Here is an 18,025-nt window from a genome sequence, read left to right on the forward strand (position 1 = left end):
TCTGGTGCTGGGGAATGAGGTGGGCCAAGTGTCTGTGGGGAACACTTGGGTACGAGTGATCATCGTATCATAAGAATTAGATTAGCAATGGAGAGGAGCAAGGAACAATCTAGAGTGGAACTTCTAAACTGGAATAGGGCTAACTTCAATGGGATGCGAAAGGATCTAGCCAGGGTAAAATGGAACCAAAGAATGACAGGAAAAACTATAACGGAGATCTTTAAGGATGAGATGATTCAGGTACAGGCTAGGTACATTCCAACAAGAGGGAAGGGTAAGGGAACCAAAGCAAGGACTCCTTGGATGACGAGGGAGATAGAGAAGATGATGAAACAAAAAAAGAGGGTGTATGATGTATGTCAGGTGAATTCTTCAAGGGAGAACCAGACCAAATACAAATGGGCCAGATTTTCCATCCCCCACGAGTGGGTACAAGGTGTGTACGCACCCGTAGGGGCCTCGCAAGTGCCGGTTTCAGGCATGTGAAGCGCATGCGCTGAAAACCGGCACTTCCAATCTGTCATGAATCCTCTTGACTGATCATCCGCCTGCCCCGGAGAAGGGCCTCCGCGGGCAGGGAGTTCTCCTTTCTGCATAACCTCCGCCCGCTGAAAACCTTTAAAAATCTTATGCCTGGTAAAAAAGGTAAGTTTATTATTAGCACCCATATGCGAAGAGACCTGTCAAAAGTGTGCACGAGGATTCCTTTCTTTGATTGGTTTCCCATGTCCCACGTGATGCCAGGGACGCTTGCGAACCGCATGCACCCCTGGGATACCTGGGCCTCTGCGCGCATGGACCAGGAGAGGCCCAGGATTGGAAGTGTTGGGACCTACGGAGCCAGCAGGTAAGTTCGTAGATTTTTCCCGATCGGAGGCATCCGGCCCAATAAGTTGAGAGAGGAAGTGAAGATGAAAATAAGATTGGCAAAGCGAGAATATAAGAGTAGAATGGAAGTTAACATAAAAGGGAACCCAAAAATCTTCTACCGGCATGTAAACAGTAAGCGGGTAGTAAGAGGCGGTGTGGGGCCTATTAGGGACAAAGAAGGTGATATATGCTTAGAGGCGCAGGGCAAGGCTAGAATACTCAATGAGTACTTTGCATCGGTGTTTACTAAGGAGGTGGATGCTGACAAAATATCGTGGCAAACAGTGAGGGTGATACCAATCGACCGCAACAGGACATAGAAAGGCTAGCAGAATGGGCAGACAAGTGGCAAATGGAATTGAATACAGAGAAGTGTGAGGTGATGCATTTTGGCAGAAGGAACAGGGAGAGGCAATATACACTTAATGGCACAGTTTTAAAGAATGTGCAGGGACAGAGGGACCTGGGAGTTAATGTGCATAGGTTCCTGAAGGTGGCGGGACATATTGAGAGGGTGGTTAGCAAAGCATATGGGATCTTGGGATTCATAAATAGAGGTATTGAGTAAAAGTAGAGAAGTTATGCTGAACCTTTATAAAGCGCTGGTTAGGCCACAACTGGAGTATTGCGTCCAGTTCTGGTCACACTTTAGGAAGGATGTGAGGGCCCTTGAGAGGGTGCAGAGGAGATTTACCAGAATGGTTCTGGAGATGGGGGATCTTAGCTACAAGGACAGGTTGGAGAAGCTGGATTTGTTTTCATTAGAGCAAAGGTGGTCGAGGGGTGATTTGATAGAGGTGTACAAGACAGATTTAGGTAGGCTTGACAGGAAAAGGCTGTTCCCACTAGTTGATGGTACAAGGACTAGGGGACACAGATTTAGGGTTTTGGGCAAGAGATCCAGGGGGGGGATGTGAGGAAAATCTTTTTTACGCAGCGAGTGGTGATGATCTGGAACTCGCTGCCGACGGAAGTGGTGGTAGCAGAAACACTCAAATGTTTTCAAGGGGAGACTGGGTAAGGCACTTGAGGGAAATATACTTGCAGGGCTACGGGGATAGAGCGGGGGAAAGGGACTGACTGAATTGCTCTACAGAGAGCCGGCACGGACTCGATGGGCCGAGTGGCCTCCTTCTGTGCCGATATGACTATGACCCTTAAATACATCTTCACTATTCGCCTCAACCACTCCCTGTGGTAGCGAGTTCCACATTTGCACCACTCTCTGGGTAAACAAGTTTCTTCTGAATTCCCTATTTGAATTCTTGGTGATTATCTTATATTGATGGCCTCTAGTTTTGCTCGCCCCCTCTCTCTTGTCTTTTCTTTATCAAAACTTTTCATAATTTTAAAGGCCTCTATTAGGTCACCCCACAATTGAGCACAAAAATTAGGTTGACACTCCAGTGCAGGACTGAGGGAGTGCTGCACTGTTGGAGGTGCCGTCTTTCGGCCGAGACATTAAACCGAGGCCTCTCAGGTGGGCGTAAAAGATCCCAGGGCACTACTTCGAAGAGGAGCAGGGGAGTTATCCCTGGTGTCCTGGACAATATTTAGCTCTCAACCAACATCACTACAAAACAGATGATGTGGTCATCATCACACTGGTGTTTATGGGATCATGGTGCACACAAATTGGTTGCTGCGTTTCTCTAACTTACAACAGTGGTGACTATACTACAAAAAGTATTTAATTGGCTGTCAAGCGCTATGTGATGACCTGAGGTCACGGAAGACACTGTAAATATAAAGTCCTTTCTTTCTTTTACAGTGAAGATGAGGTAACAGCAGAGGGGGAAAACACTGAGATAGAAGAAAGGGATTGTGGCGATGGATAGGGTGTTGATTTTGAACAGGACACAGAACTTTGGCACAGTTCATGAAGGTTGTGTACGCTCTGGGTTAGATTCTGAGTAAAACTCCCCAACAATTACCCATCAAGAGGCTATAACCCTGAACGCCTGTCATACTGCAGGGTTATTTCCATTTACGCTGCACTCTCATCTCAAAGACTGACAATTTGGGGTTGAATTACAGAACCCACACTGTGAAGGTTGCACCCAGTGTGAAACTAGAGTGCACCCCATAATCATTTCATCCCATCCCCCCATCCGACGGTCTCTCTGCGAGGAATACGAGGGGCTCGTTTCTGGGCCCAGGTCTGACACTGAAAGCATCTCAGCTCAAAGGCACAAACTCCACTATGGGAACATTTGTCCCAATCTTACTTTTGAAAGGGTCTTTGCCGAAAGTTGGAGACTGAAAGATGAATGGCTGCGTGGCCTCTTCCTGTGTGCTGCTCGCTGCCGCAGCGCCACCTGTGAAAGAACAGAGCAGGTGCGTGATCGGACTCAGTCCGCAGCTCAAATCACTTCCTACTAAAATGTACACTTTGCATCGGTCTTCACCCTTGAAGATGATGCTCAACTATTAGAATTCAATAATGTTGCTATCAAAACTAGTATTAACATAAATGAACATATTGCTTTAGAAAGAATTAAGAACTTGAAAGTAGATAGGGCAGCCGGGCCAGTTGATATCCACCTGAGAGTCCTCGGGGAGATGGGGCATGTGCTGTGCCAACCCCTAGCCTGTATTTTTAGTAGCTCACTGCACTCTGGAATGGTTCCTATAGACTGGAAGGAGGCTAATGTAGTCCCCATCTTTAAAAAAGGTGACAAGACAGACCCGGGTAACTACAGGCCCATTTGTTTAACATCAGTAATAGGCAAGATGCTTCAAGGAATCATTAGGGATGCAATATATGAACACTTGGATAGAGAGGGACATATTAGGGACATCCAACATGGCTTCATAAAAAGATCATGGCCTAGAAATTCAGTTGTTTGCGCCAGCCGCTAGCGCCTTAGGAGGAGGAGAAGTGGGGTGCTAAGCGGCTAGCGCCCGGGCGCAGCGCGATCTGCGCCTCTCGCGAACTTCAGTTAAGATTTAGCGGCGGCGCAAAACCTTTGCGCGCGCTCAGCTGCGCGCGCAGATCCTGACGTCATTTCATGGTGCAACGCCCTTTGTGCGCCCCAAACCGGAAATTCAGTGGCGCCGGCCTGGTAGAGGGGAACGGTTCCAGTCGCTGCGGGGCGCGCTAATTAAAGGGGACTCCTCCTGCAGTATAAATGGCAGCCATTTTGCACCACTCCTTCTTTGTGAGAGACAGATCTTTGGAGAGAGACAAAGGTAGAGAGCTTTCTGGTTTGGCTCAACACTCGCACAGGTACTTGTGACTTCAGGCCACAGCTTTGCACTTGTCTTTAACTTCAGAGTCATAGCATTGATTGGAAACATATAATGGGGGCTGCAATGGGTGGAAACGTTGGGCTTCTCCATTGCATTCAAAGGGCTCAGAGACGCCGTGAGAGAGTGCCAGTCATGGCCAGACGGAGAAGGGGCAACAGGCGTCGGCAAAGGAGGCCTTACCCACCCAGGGTATACCGCCAGCAGTTCTCATATCTGAACATGTCTGAGGAGCAGTGTGTTCGGAGGCTGCGATTCAGAAGGGCGGTGGTCACAGAGATCTGCCACCTGCTTCGCGGAGATCTGCAGCCACAGCTGAGGAGCAGGACATTTCTGTCGGTGGCAGTGAAGGTGACGGTGGCTCTCAACTTCTATGCCACCGGCTCCTTCCAATCCGCTACTGGGGACATTTCCAACATCTCCCAGTTTGCGGTACATTGCTGCATCCGCCAGGTGACCAATGCCCTTTTCAGAAGGAGACGTCAGTTCATCTCCTTCCCCATGACCGTTGACAAGCAGCAACAGCGTTCAATGGGCTTTGCAGCATTAGCAGGCTTCCCCATGGTGCAGGGCGCCATTGACTGCACGCATGTGGCTTTGCGGGCACCTCTAGAGAATGCCGAGGATTACCGCAACCGGAAGGGCTACCATTCGCTCAATGTGCAGTTGGTGTGTGACCACAGGCAGCTCATCCTAGCTGTCAATGCCCGCTTTCCAGGCAGCAGCCACGATGCCTTCATCTTGCGCCAGACTTCTGTGGCAGATATGTTCGAGGCCCAACCTCACCCACGAGGATGGCTTCTCGGGGACAAAGGCTATCCTTTGTGCACCTGGCTGCTGACCCCGCTCCGTGCGCCCAGCACCCCTGCTGAAGAGGGATACAATGAGAGCCATCAAGCAACCAGGAACATCATTGAGCAAACAATCGGCGTGCTGAAGCAACGGTTCCGCTGTCTGGATCGTTCCGGGGGAGCCTTACAGTACTCGCCTGAGCGAGTCTCCCATTTCGTTGTCGTGTGCTGCATGCTGCACAACCTGGCTATCCGCAGGACTCAGCCACTGCCAGCAGACATTGGAGGACCACCAGAGGAGGAGGAGGAGGACCAGCATAGGAGGGAGGCAGAAAGTGCAAGGGCCGCCCGTCGGCGGCTTATTGCAAGTCGGTTCTAGGCCCCCTCTCAGGGAATGGCTTCTGCCAATGGCAGAAGATGAATGTAGCCGCTCCACAAGCCCTCAGCCGAGCAGGGCAACCAGGACTTCCAAAAGAAAGCATGGACAGTGCGATTTAAGAAATTTTTTTACTATGATACCTCTGTGCCCTTCCCACATGACAAACTAATGGAGAGAAACCCCCCCCAAAAACACAAATACACCAGTCTCGGCCTTTACAAGGAGAACAAATATACCAGTCTCAGCCTTTAAATATGAAACAAATACACCAGTCTCGGCTTTTATAAGTAAAACAAAACATTTGGCCATACCTTCTACTTTTTCCCCTGCGAGGGTGATCTGTTTCGCTTCCATGACTGGCCCCTACCCGCCCTGCAGCTCCTCCTCAATGGGACCCCAGTGGCTGCAGCAAGGCTGGGGGTAGGCTGCTGAGGGTCAGATGGTGAGACGGCAGATGCCCTTGGGGGTCGGCCTGGACCAGCTCTGGGCCTGGAGGGGCCGGCTGCTGACTGCTCCAACTCTGCTTGGGCGGCAGCAGTCTGTCCAACAGCTGGTGGCAGCTGCAATGGAGGAGTGACAGTGTTGGCTGCAGGAATGCTGCCAACCTAACAGATCACAGGCACTCCCTGGTCGGCTGATACATTGGCACGCGCACGGGCCAGCACTGCAGCATGCGCAGCAATCTGCTGAAGCACAGACTGCTGGGCTGCTGCGGCACAGCGAGTGCCCCGGCGATGCCTGGCCGATCCAGCGAGTGTGGGAGCAGTTAGTGCCCGTGTGGCCCTGGTCTGTGTCTGCATGACAGCAGCCAGTGAATGCACGGCACGACTGAGCACTTGGCTAGAAGCCGCCTGTGAAGCAGCGAAGTCCTGCTGACTCCTAGCCTGTGCTGCCGCGATGTCCTGCAGACTCCTGGCCTGTGCTGCACTGAATTGTTGCAGACTCCTGGCCTGTGCTGCGCTGAATTGTTGCAGACTCCTGGCCTGCCCCGAATTCCTGCACACTCCTTGCCAGTGACTCTATGGAGTCAGGCATCCTTGCCACTGCAGCCATGAGCTCAGTGTGCCTGCGCTCAGCCTGGGCGTCCATTTCCGCTAGGAGCCGCACCTCCTCTGCGCTCACCATAGCAGGACTGGAGGCCGCACTCGCCCTCCGGGGAGAAGGCCGCCGAGCTTCCCCACCCCTCCCGCGTTGCTGCAGCCCGCTGGTCCCCGGAGCTTCACTATCCTCCGACCCTTCCCCCCTGCTCCCCTCCAGGGAAGACGTGTCACCATCATTGCCATGGGCTGCCTCGGCTGAGGGTTTCCCTGATGGGCTGGCTTCCTCTTCCTCCTCCTCCATGTCTGACTTGGACACAGTGCCAGCTTGAGGGGCCGCCTCCTCACCTGGCGAGTCACCATCTGAAAGCAGGGAGGCACAAGAGTTGCTTTAGAGTGAGGACAGGGCGGCAGCGAGGGAGGCATGAGTGCTGCTGTGCACTGCATTGGTTCGATAGTGGCAAAGGATGCTGGTGTGAGGCGCAAGTGGAAAGGGAGAGGTCAAAAAGGTGATGACCTTACCATTGGTGCCCAGAACAGGGTCAGCATCTCCAGTGGCGACGGGGCCACTCAGCCGGCCTGCCATGATCCGCTCCACTCGCTGCTCGAGGTCGCTCAGCTGTTTCAGGTCACGACGGCCTCCCCCGGTCTGTCGCTGCTGTCTTGTTGTGCGCCAGCTTGGCCTGCAAGAGAAAGGACCGCCTCTAAGTACAGTGTCAAGCCATGATCTTGCCCGCACTGCCTCCCATGGTCGAATAGCGCTGACAGTGTCTAAAGTCCTGATTGCGCAAGTGCTTTTCATGACAGTCCCATAGCTGCTGGATGAGGGCTGGCCATTAGGGCTTTCAGACCTGTTTGGCCATAAAGTGAGGCGCACATGCAGGGATGAGGAGGATACTGGAAAGGGTACTCACCCCGACAACCCGAGTGAGGTCGTTGAATTTTTTCCGGCACTGGGTTGGTGTCCTGCCAACCACGCTGTTGGACGTGACCCTGTTTGCCACATCCCTCCATGCTTTCCGATATTCGGAGGGCAGCGGCCTCCTGCCACCCTCAGGGAAGAGGATATGGCGCCTGCGGTCCACTGCGCCAACCAGCAGCCTCAGGTCACCCTTGCCGAAGTGCTACGCTCTCTCCCTGGCCTTCTCCATTCTCCTGGGCGTGGAGCTGTTCCAGAAGCAGTGTTCAGGCCTTGCCTTAGGGCTACAGTGTGCAGGGCGTGGCAGCCAAGCAATTCCACCCTCCCCCTTTAAGTGCTGACCGGCGCCTGACTGTCTGCCCTCAATGAGCAACTCGCCGCACCTGCGCTGCGCCCGCCTTCGGTGTTTGCGCCCCGGATCGCCGGCTTAGCGCCTAATGATAGTCGTGCATCGCCTGCTTTAGCGCAGCAGCAACCTCTTGGGGCGATGCAACTGAATATCGGCGAAGGTGGCGCGAAGTTGCGCCGGGCGCAAAAGTTAGCGAACGCCATGCTGTAGCGCCCCAAATGTGGCTATACTGAATTTCTAGATTTCTAGGCCCACGTCTTACAAATCTAATTCTATATTTTGAAGAAGTTACAAAGTTGGTGGATGAGGGAAGTCCAGTAGACATTGTCTACTCAGATTTCCAAAAAGCTTTTGATAAGGTACCACATAAGAGGCTTCTCTAGAAGATTGAAGCCTCTGGTATTAGTGGTAATATATTGAGCTGGATTCAGTACTGGCTGCCAGGACGTAGGCAAAAATAATTCTAGATGGATTTGGATCTGTTTGGAGACCGGTCACCAGTGGTGTCCCACAGGGATTAGTGTTGGGACCGTTGCTCTTAACTTTTTATTCATGATCTGGATGTAGGTGTTGGGGGCACAATCTGCAAATTTGTAGATGATACCAAGATCTGTGCGAGTGTTAGAACTGTAGATGATGCTCGTCCGCTTCAGGCAGAGCTTAATGTGTTGGGAGATTGGGCTCAAGACTGGAAAATTATGTATTACTTAAATAAGTATTATGCATGTGGGCAGGGCAAATGCTCAACATTCATACACCCTTCAGGGAAAGGCATTAAAGATGGTGGAGATAGAAAGAGATTTGGGCATTCTAGTGCATACATCCTTAAAAATACATGAGCAATGTCATGTAGCGATAGCTAGAGCAAATAGGGTGTGGGGATGTATCCATAGGACAATTGAGTACAAGACGAGGCATACTGTTTTATCCTTGTACAAGACCTTAGTCAGGCCGCACTTGGAATACAGTGTCCAGTTTTGTTCTCTCACATGGTGGGTGATAGGCTTTGGAGAGGGTGCAGAGGAGAGCCACTAGACTGATTCAGTCTAAAGCATCTTAGTTACCAAGATAGGCTAAGAGAGTTGGGACTCTATACCAGAGAGAAGCGTAGACTTAGTGGGGGATCTGATTGAGGTGTATAAGATAATGAAGAGAATAGATTGTGTTCCAGCTGACAGTTTATTTCAATTCAACAGGTTAGGTAGGACCAGGGGGTCACAATTCGAAGTTGTAGAAGGCCAGATCCAGGTTAGACGTCAGGAGGTGGTTATTTTCTCAGACGGATAGTGTGTTGAGTTTGAATATGGCACAGAACGTTGACACTGTTCATGAAGGCTGTGTACACTATGGGTTAGATGCTGGTAAAACTCCCCGATATATCCCTGAATTTACGCTGCACTCATTTTGTCTCGAAGACTGAAATTTTGGGGCTGAATTACAGAACCTACACTGCGAAGGTTCACCCAGTGGGAATCTAGGTTACTCGAAAGCCATTGCATCCCATCCCTGCATCTGTCGGACCCCACAGAAATATCCAACAGTTTCTCTGTGAGGAATACGAGGGGCCTGTATCCGGGCCCAGGTCTGACACTGAAAGCATCTCTCCGCTCAAAGTCACAAGCTCCGCTGGCGGTACATTTGTCCGAATCTTACTTTTGAAAGGGTCTTTGCCGAAAGCTGGAGACTGTAAGGTGAATGGCTGCGTGGCCTCTTCCTCTGCGCCACCTGTGGGAGAACAGAGCAGGTGCGTGATCGGACTCGGTCCACGGCTCAAATCACTTCCTACTAAAAAAGTACGCGTTTTTCAGGCTTCTCTTAACAGCTCGTTGCTGAAGGCAAGAGCGCGACTGTTCCAGTAAAATCAGGTTCTGTGCCCACTCAAAACTGAGCTGATCTGACTTGTCCTTCTTTCTTTCTTCTGCAATGGGGGTGAGGTAACGGCAGAGGTTGGACAACACCGTGGAGATGAAAATAAGGGATTGCAGTGACGGATAGGGCGCAGAGTTTGAACAGGACACAGTTCAGTCTGAGCGATCAGGTGCAGAGGGAGTAGGGGAAATGCAACAAGAAGCAAAGGAGACAGAATGTTTGATGGGATGACCTGGTGATCCCAATGTTTTCCCAATGTTCAACTGAAGGAACTGGCAGCTGATCCTTTACATAGAAACATAGAAGATAGGAGCAGGAGTCGGCCATTTGGCCCCTTGAGCCTGCTCCGCCATTTAATGAGATCATGGCTGATCATCCAAATTCAGTACCCTGTCCCTGCTTTCTCCCCATATCCCTTGATCCCCTTAGCCTTAAGAAATATATCTAACTCCTTCTTGAATAGATTTAATGAATTGGCCTCAACTGCCTTTTGTGGTAGAGAATTCCACAGGTTCATCACTCTCTGGGTGAAGAAATTCCTCCTCATCTCTGTCCTAAATGGCTTACCCCTTATCTTTAGACTGTGACCCCTGGTTCTGGACTCCCAGCCATCAGGAACATCCTTCCTGCATCTAGTCTGTCCAGTCCTGTCAGAATTTTATAAGTTTCAATGAGATCCCCTCATTCTTCTAAACTCCAGCAAATATAAGCCCAATCGACCCAATCTCTCCTCATACGTCATTCCTGCCATCCCAGGTATCAGTCTGGTGAATCTTCGCTGCACTCCTTCCATGGCAAGAACATCCTTCCTCAGATAAGGCGACCAAAACTGCACACAATACTCAAGGTGTGGTCTCACCAAGGCCCTGTACAACTGCAGCAAGACATCCTTGCTCCTGTACTTGAATCCTCTCGCTATGAAGGCCAACATACCATTTGCCTTCTTAACCGCCTGCTGCACCTGCATGCTTACCTTCAGCGACTGGTGCACAAGGACACCCAGGTCTCGTTGCACTTCCCCTTCTCCCAATCTATTGCCGTTCAGATAATAATCTGCCTTCTTGTTTTTGCCACCAAAGTGGATAGCCTCGCATTTATCCACATTATACTGCATCTGCCCAATCACCCAACCTGTCCAAATCAAACTGGAGTTTCTCGGCATCCACCTCACAGCACACATGCCCACCCAGCTTTGTGTCGTCTGCAAACTTGGAGATATTACATCTAGTTCCCTCGTCTAGATCATTAATATATATTGTGAATAGCTGGGGTCCTAGCACTAGTCACTGCCTGCCACTCGGAAAAAGACCAGTTTATTCCAACTCTTTGCTTCCTGTCTGCCAACCAGTTCTCTATCCAAGTCCGTACCTTACCCCCAATCCCATGTGCTTTAACTTTACACGCTAATCTCTTATGCGGGACCTTATCGAAAGCCTTCTGAAAGTCCAAATACACCACATCCACTGGTTGTCCCTTATCTACTCTACCAGTTACATCCTCAAAAAATTCCAGTTCGAGTTGGACTAACAAGAGCTGGATTTCAGCAGCATACACCGGGAAAGTGACCAAATGCCTATGGACAATGTTGTTGAATAGTAAAGTGTAAACCAGGATTTAAAAGGGGACTAAAGGCAGAACCCTGGGACAGTTTGGAGATGACTGTATTGGGACAGGAGAAGTGATTGTTGTAAATGTGCATTGGTCAGACAATGGAAGAGTGAAGCAATGCCAAGGGACACCAAGAGACAGGGGTGGAAGATGAAATGGCTCAATTTGTCATATCGCCAAAAGTGCTCAAGGAGAATAAAGAGGGATCATGTACTAGGATCACAAGTGCAAAAGTTGCCATCCCTGGTGACCAGGACCAGAGTAGTCTCAGTGTTGTGGCCACAGTGGAATCCAAACTGAAGGGATTCACACAGAATCATGGGAGAGGTAAGCGTGGAACTGGATAATGACTATGCATTTAAAGTACTAGAAACGAAAAATGTTGGAGACATGGCGATGGGTCGAGAGAATAGGGTGGTTCAGGGTGGGCTTCTTCAGATAGCAGTTTTGAAGAAGGGGATAGAGTTTGTGCAAAGCAATGTCAAGGAGCATTGGGGCAAGGAAATACAATGGAGTGATCAGGGGTTGGGTGGAGAGGCTGGTGAGAGAGCAGGAATTGAGTCCCATTGGAGGAAGAGAGTCCAATGAGGACCAGAGGAGAAGCTATATAATGATAAGGAGACAGGACATGAATGAGCAAGGAGCTGGGAATCGGGGGGGGTGGGGGTTGACGCCAAGGGAGGGGAATGTAGTGGCAGCTGAGGTGGTAATCGCAACCTTAAGAGATCAAAAGTCTATTAAGCTCCTTGCACTTGGCAGGATACTGGACAAGGCGATTGGCCATGGAGGAGTCTGGGATCATCCATAACCTCCAGGATGATGCTGGAGAGTAAGAGGAATTGACCCTGCAGAGGAAAGCTCAAGATGTGAAAGCCAGACCTGGTGATGGACAATCAGCCAGGTGTGTTTGAACCTGTGGCCCTCAAACTTGAGGCAGTGGAAGTGTGAACGACAGGGATGCAAGACCTTAAGTGACTTGGTGGAGACACGGGCATCACAGATTGAGCTAAGGAAACTACTGAATTGTCATCTGTTGCTTGTGAGATTAGGCTTAACTACTTTCATTCTTTCTGTGGTTTGCTTTCCTTTTCTGCCTTCCCTCACTCACTTCTCCCCTTCATCAGGGTTGTTGTCTTAAACCTTTCTCTCTCCTGTTTAGCTGTCTCTACACCTTCTTTCTCTCTTTTTCTACTGATGCGCAGGCAGCTCCTCAGTATAGAGGACAAAGCTCAGCAAGTCCAGCATGTGGTCAATGTACCGCCCCACGGAAGGAGGCAGAGCAGGCTGTTAATAGGCCAGAGAGAGCGTGAAGGGGAGAGGGGGAGTGCTTTGTAAAATGCAGCCCAATTTCTGCTCTTGGTTCTGGTGTATTGTTGCACTGGCAGCACTCTCGTCTCGGAGTCAGAAGGTCGTGGGTTCAAGTCTCACTCCAAAGACTTGAGCACAAAAATCTAGGATGACCCTCCAGTGCAGTACTGAGGGATTGCTGCACTGTCGGGGGTGCCACCTTTGGATTGAGACGTTAAACCGAGGCCCCGTCTGCTCTTTAAGGTGGACGCAAAAGATCCCACGGCGCTCTTTCGAAGAGGAGTAGGGAAGTTCTCCCCGGTGTCCTGGTCAATATTGATCCCTCATCCAACACATAAAAAAAAAATTATCTGGCCACTAACACATTGCTGTTTGTGGGAGATTTCTGTACGCAAATTGGCTGCTGCGTTCCCTACATTACAAGTGATTACACTTTGCTTCCTGAGGTCATAAAAGGCGCTGTATAAAAGTACGTCCTCCTTTTGATCTGCAGAAGACTTTGAACTGAGCTCCTCTATCTGTTAGACTCTTAAATAATTGGTATCTCTCCTTGGAGCTAGTGGCCTAGAAATTGGGTTGGGGCGCCAAAGTGGCGCAAAAGTCGCCTGAGCGCAGGATCTAGCGCAGCATTCGAGGCTTTAGCGATCTTCAGATATTCAGTTTCATTGCTGCTCGAGGGACACGGGGCGAGGCTCGAGGCGCTCCGTGTTCCTCTTAGGGCGATGAAACTGAATATCGCAGCGCAACGTGCCGCAGCGCCACACGCTGCGGCACGGCACGCTGCGGTACTGCAGGCCTTCCTCCCACTGTTAAGGGGGAGGTGCCTGCAACAGCGCGATCCCCGCTCGCGAGTGCCGGCAAATGAGCCTGGCACCAAGGAGAAGTGCCGGGCTCTCGGGAAACAGCCGGCAATGCCGCGGGGGGGGGGGGGTGGGGTGGTTAGGAGGTCGGGGACGGAGGTGCTGGCAGGCGGCCGCCCCCACACCTCCACCTTAACTTGCGCTGCTGCCAGCACAGTAAGGCCCCGTGAACCGGGCGCGGGTAGCGAGCGGCGCAACTGCGGCGTTCGCTACCAAATATCGCGAACGGGGCACGAATGGGGCGCTGCGCACACTGATGACGTCATCGGTGGTGGCGCAGCGCAAATGCCTAACGCCACCATTAGCGCCCCCACTGAATATCGCGGGAGACGCAGCCAGTGGCGCTACAGCCACTGACTGCCTCTTTAGGCACTAACAGGTGGCGCTACTCACCCAATTTCTCCCCCATTATCTTAAGTGACAGAACGACACAAACGCAGCCAAGACACATTTCTCTGCTGCAAGTTACTGAAAGCCTGTGGACAGTGTAAACGCTGTAATGCCTGGCTTACCCTTGAAAGGCTCTTTGTTGAAGGTGGGAGAGTGACAGGCGAACAGCTGCGTGGATTCCTCCTCAGTGTTAGCACCTGCTGCAATGCCAGCTGTGGAGAAGAGAAAGAGAGAGAGAGAGAGAGAGAGAGAGTGTGAGTGAGTGATCTGCGGAGCAAGGAGAATTCCCAAGATCAGCGGGACTTCATATTTCATTGAATAATACAGCACAGGAGGCCAGTCGGCCCATCAAGTCTGCGCCGGCTCTTTCGAAGAGCAATCCGGTTAGTCCCACTCCCCCCTCCGCTCTTTCCCCATATCCCTGCAATGTATTCTCCTTCAAGTATTTATCCAATTCCCTTTTGAGGGCTACCAGTGAATCTGTATCCACCACCCTATCAGGCAGTGCATTCCAAATCCTAACCAGCTGTTGCGTAAAAACGCTTTTCCTCATGTCGCCCCAGGTTCTTTTGCCAATCATCTTAATTCTGTGGCCTCTGGTTACCGACCCTTCAGCCGCTGAGAATAGTTTCTCTCTGTCTAAACGCTTCATGATTTTAAACACCTCTATCAAATCTCCTCTTAGCCTTCTCTGCTCAAAGGAGAACCCCAGCTTCTGCAGCCTATCCACCCAACTGTAATCCCTCAGCCCTGGAACCATTCTAATAAATCTCTTCTGCACCCTCTCCAAAGCCTTCATGTCCTTCCTAAAGTGTGGTGCCCAGAATTCTTTTGTTTGAAATATTATTTCCTCTCCTGAAGGCGTCGACTCAGGCCATGACCAAGGACCAACGTGCATTGGCCACCCTCCACTTCCACAACCAAGTGACCCAGACGGGGAACATCAGCAGAGTATTCGATCACGGGGTGCGTCGCAATTGAGATAATAAATCAGGTGCAGCAGCCTTGCCGATCGTTCTGCACTTCCCCCAATCTACCCTGTGGATACCCAGGCCAATTTTGACACCATCCAGCTGAGATTGGTTAATTTGTCACAGACTCTAGGAATTGAAGTCGAGACCTTCCTGGCTGAGTTACACGCTGGCTCGCAGCTTTACCAACTGAACCATGGAGGAGGGAGGGGAAATAAGAACAAAGCTACAATTCTGCTGATTTCATACATCCCTTCTAATATTGCCTGCCTTCACGGTATGCAAACACCAGAACATCTCCACTTCCCAACTGCGTCAGATGGAGAACAGATCACCGAGACCAGGAGCAAATCATACCACTGAAAACATGCTCAGTGGCTACAGCAGCGAGGGTCAAGGGCTCTCTGGGTTCCAACAATTATGAACCGAGGAGAGCTGCCAACTGAAAAAAAACCAATGACTTTCCTATTTTGCCACTAGAAGACGCCATGGGAGTATTCAAAGAGGAGCAGGAAGCCCTCCCAATGTACTGGCCAACTTACTACCTTCAACCAACAGCAATTTAAAAAAAAAAACAGATGAACTATTCGGTCTTTGCGAGACCTATACTGTGTGCACATTGGCTGCAAAGTGCTTTGGGATGTCCTGAGGTCACGATGAGGTGCTTTCCATTGTCCCCTATACTCCCAGATACCCACGCTACCTTTATGCATCGGGCTTTTAGTTTTGTCCCAAAGCACTTTACAGCCAATGAAGTGCTACTTGAAGCAATGTCACTGCTGTAATGGAGGGAAACACAGCAACCAATTTGTGCACAGCAAGCTCCCATAAACAGCAATGAGCTAAATGAGCAGTTAATCTGTTTTAGGGACGTTGGTTGAGGGATAAATATTGGCCAGGGCACCGGGGGAAAACTCCCTCCCCTGCTCTCTCTCAAGGAACAAGGATGTCTTGCTGCAGTTGTACAGGGCCTTGGTGAGGCCACACCTTGAGTATTGTGTGCAGTTTTGGTCACCTTATCTGAGGAAGGATGTTCTTGCCATGGAGGGAGTGCAGCGAAGATTCACCAGGCTGATACCTGGGATGGCAGGAATGACGTATGAGGAGAGATTGGGCTTATACTCGCTGGAGTTTAGAAGAATGAGAGGGGATCTCATTGAAACTTATAAAATTGTAACAGGACTAGGCAGACTAGATGCAGGAAGGATGTTCCCGATGGCAGGGGAGTCCAGAACCAGGGGTCACAGTCTAAGGATAATGGGTAAGCCATTTAGGACAGAGATGAGGAGGAATTTCTTCACCCAGAGAGTGGTGAACCTGTGGAATTCTCTACCACACAAGGCAGTTGAGGCCAATTCATTAAATATATTCAAGAAGGAGTTAGATATATTTCTTAAGGCTAAAGGGATCAAGGGATATGGGGAGAAGGCAGGGAATTTTTTGAGGATGTAGCTGGTAAAATAGATAAGGGAGAACCAGTGGATATGGTGTATTTGGATTTTCAAAAGGCTTTCGATAAAGTCCCACATAAGAGATTAGCATGTAAAGTTAAAGCACATGGGATTGGGGGGTAAGGTACTGACTTGGATAGAGAACTGGTTGGCAGACAGAAAGCAAAGAGTTGGAATAAACGGCTCTTTTTCCGAGTGGCAGGCAGTGACTAGTGGGGTACCGCAGGGATCGGTCCTTGGACCCCAGCTATTCACAATATATATTAATGATCTGGACGAGGGAACTAGATGTAATATCTCCAAGTTTGCAGATGACACAAAGCTGGGTGGGCGTGTGTGCTGTGAGGAGGATGCCGAGAAACTCCAGTATGATTTGGACAGGTTGGGTGATCGGCCAGAAGCATGGCAGATGCAATATAACGTGGATAAATGCGAGGTTATCCACTTTGGTGTCAAGAACAGGAAGGCAGATTATTATCTAAATGGCAATAGATTGGGAGAAGGGGGAGTGCAACGAGACCTGGGCGTCCTTGTGCACCAGTCGCTGAAAGTAAGCATGCAGGTGCAGCAGGCGGTTAAGAAGGCAAATGGTATGTTGGCCTTTGTAGCGAGAGGATTCGAGTACAGGAACAAGGATGTCTTGCTGCAGTTGTACAGGGCCTTGGTGAGACCACACCTTGAGTATTGTGTGCAGTTTTGGTCGCCTTATCTGAGGAAGGATGTTCTTGCCATGGAAGGAGTGCAGCGAAGATTCACCAGACTGATACCTGGGATGGCAGGAATGACGTATGAGGAGAGATTGGGTCGATTGGGCTTATACTCGCTGGAGTTTAGAAGAATGAGAGGGGATCTTGTCGAAACTTATAAATTTCGAACAGGACTAGATGCAGGAAGGATGTTCCCGATGGTCGGGGAGTCCAGAACCAAGGGTCACAGTCTAAGGATAAGGGATAAGCCATTTAGGACAGAGATGAGGAGGAATTTCTTCACCCAGAGAGTGGTGAACCTGTGGAATTCTCTACCACAGAAGGCAGTGGAGGCCAATTCATTAAATATATTCAAGAAGGAGTTGGATATATTTCTTAAGGCTAAAGGGATCAAGGGATATGGAGAGAAGGCAGGAACAGGGTACTGAGTTTGGATGATCAGCCATGATCTCATTGAATGCCGGAGCAGGCTCGAGTGGCTGAATGGCCTACTCCTGCTCGTATCTTCTATGTTTCTCGTGGGATCTTTTACATCCACCCAAAAGGGCAGACAGGGTCTGGGTTTAACATCTCATCTGAAAGATGGCACTCCGACAGTGCAGCACTACACCGGGGGTTTCTTTATTTGTTCATGGGCAAGGCCAGAATATGTTGCCTATCCCTAGTTGCCCTTGCAAAGGTGGTGGTGAGCCACTGCAGTCCGTGTGGTGAAGGTACTCCCACAGTGCTGTCCAGGGTTTTGACCCAGCGACGATGAAGGAACAGCGAAATATTTCCAAGTCAGGATGGTGTGTGACTTGGAGGGGAATTTGGAGGTGGTGGTGTTCCCATGCGCCTGCTGCCCTTGTCCTTCTAGGTGGTAGAAGTTTTGGGAGGTGCTGCCGAAGAAGCCTTGGCGAGTTGCTGCAGTGCATCTTGTAGATGGTACACACTGCAGCCACGGTATGCCGGTGGTGGAGGGAGTGTTGCAGACGGAGTGAATACACATGCTGAAGATGGGCTGCTGAGATTTTAGTGTTTTTAGTGTCTAAAGTGGGGAAAAAAAAGTTTCATTTCATTTCAATTTTTAAAAAGGTTTTAAAATTAAATTTAGTTCTAGTTAAGTTAGTTTAGTTTAGGTTAGTTTAAGTTTAGATTAGTCTAGACAAAGTAGAGAAGGAAAAGACCGCCAGAAAGACTACCAAAGAAAAAAAAACCCAGAGGAAAATAGAGGGAAAAAAAAAGCCAAAACAAAAAAAAAAAAAAACAAGGGAAGAACTACACAAAC

General features: G+C 50.0%; 1 protein-coding gene across 1 annotated transcript in view; it reads right to left on the reverse strand.

Annotated features, from left to right (window-relative positions):
* Positions 1-18,025, reverse strand: part of LOC147096178 (uncharacterized) — a 66,935-nt gene that overhangs the window by 23,246 nt on the left and 25,664 nt on the right. Inside the window, 3 exon segments of the mRNA XM_085975048.1 lie at positions 3,099-3,188; positions 9,248-9,319; positions 13,752-13,841. Coding sequence (XP_085831174.1) covers positions 3,099-3,188; positions 9,248-9,319; positions 13,752-13,841 — 252 coding nt within the window.

This window comes from Somniosus microcephalus, unplaced genomic scaffold (genome assembly GCF_052327205.1).
Source record: "Somniosus microcephalus isolate GS21.2 unplaced genomic scaffold, FLI_Smic_1.0 unresolved_chr1, whole genome shotgun sequence".
NCBI lineage: Eukaryota > Metazoa > Chordata > Chondrichthyes > Squaliformes > Somniosidae > Somniosus > Somniosus microcephalus.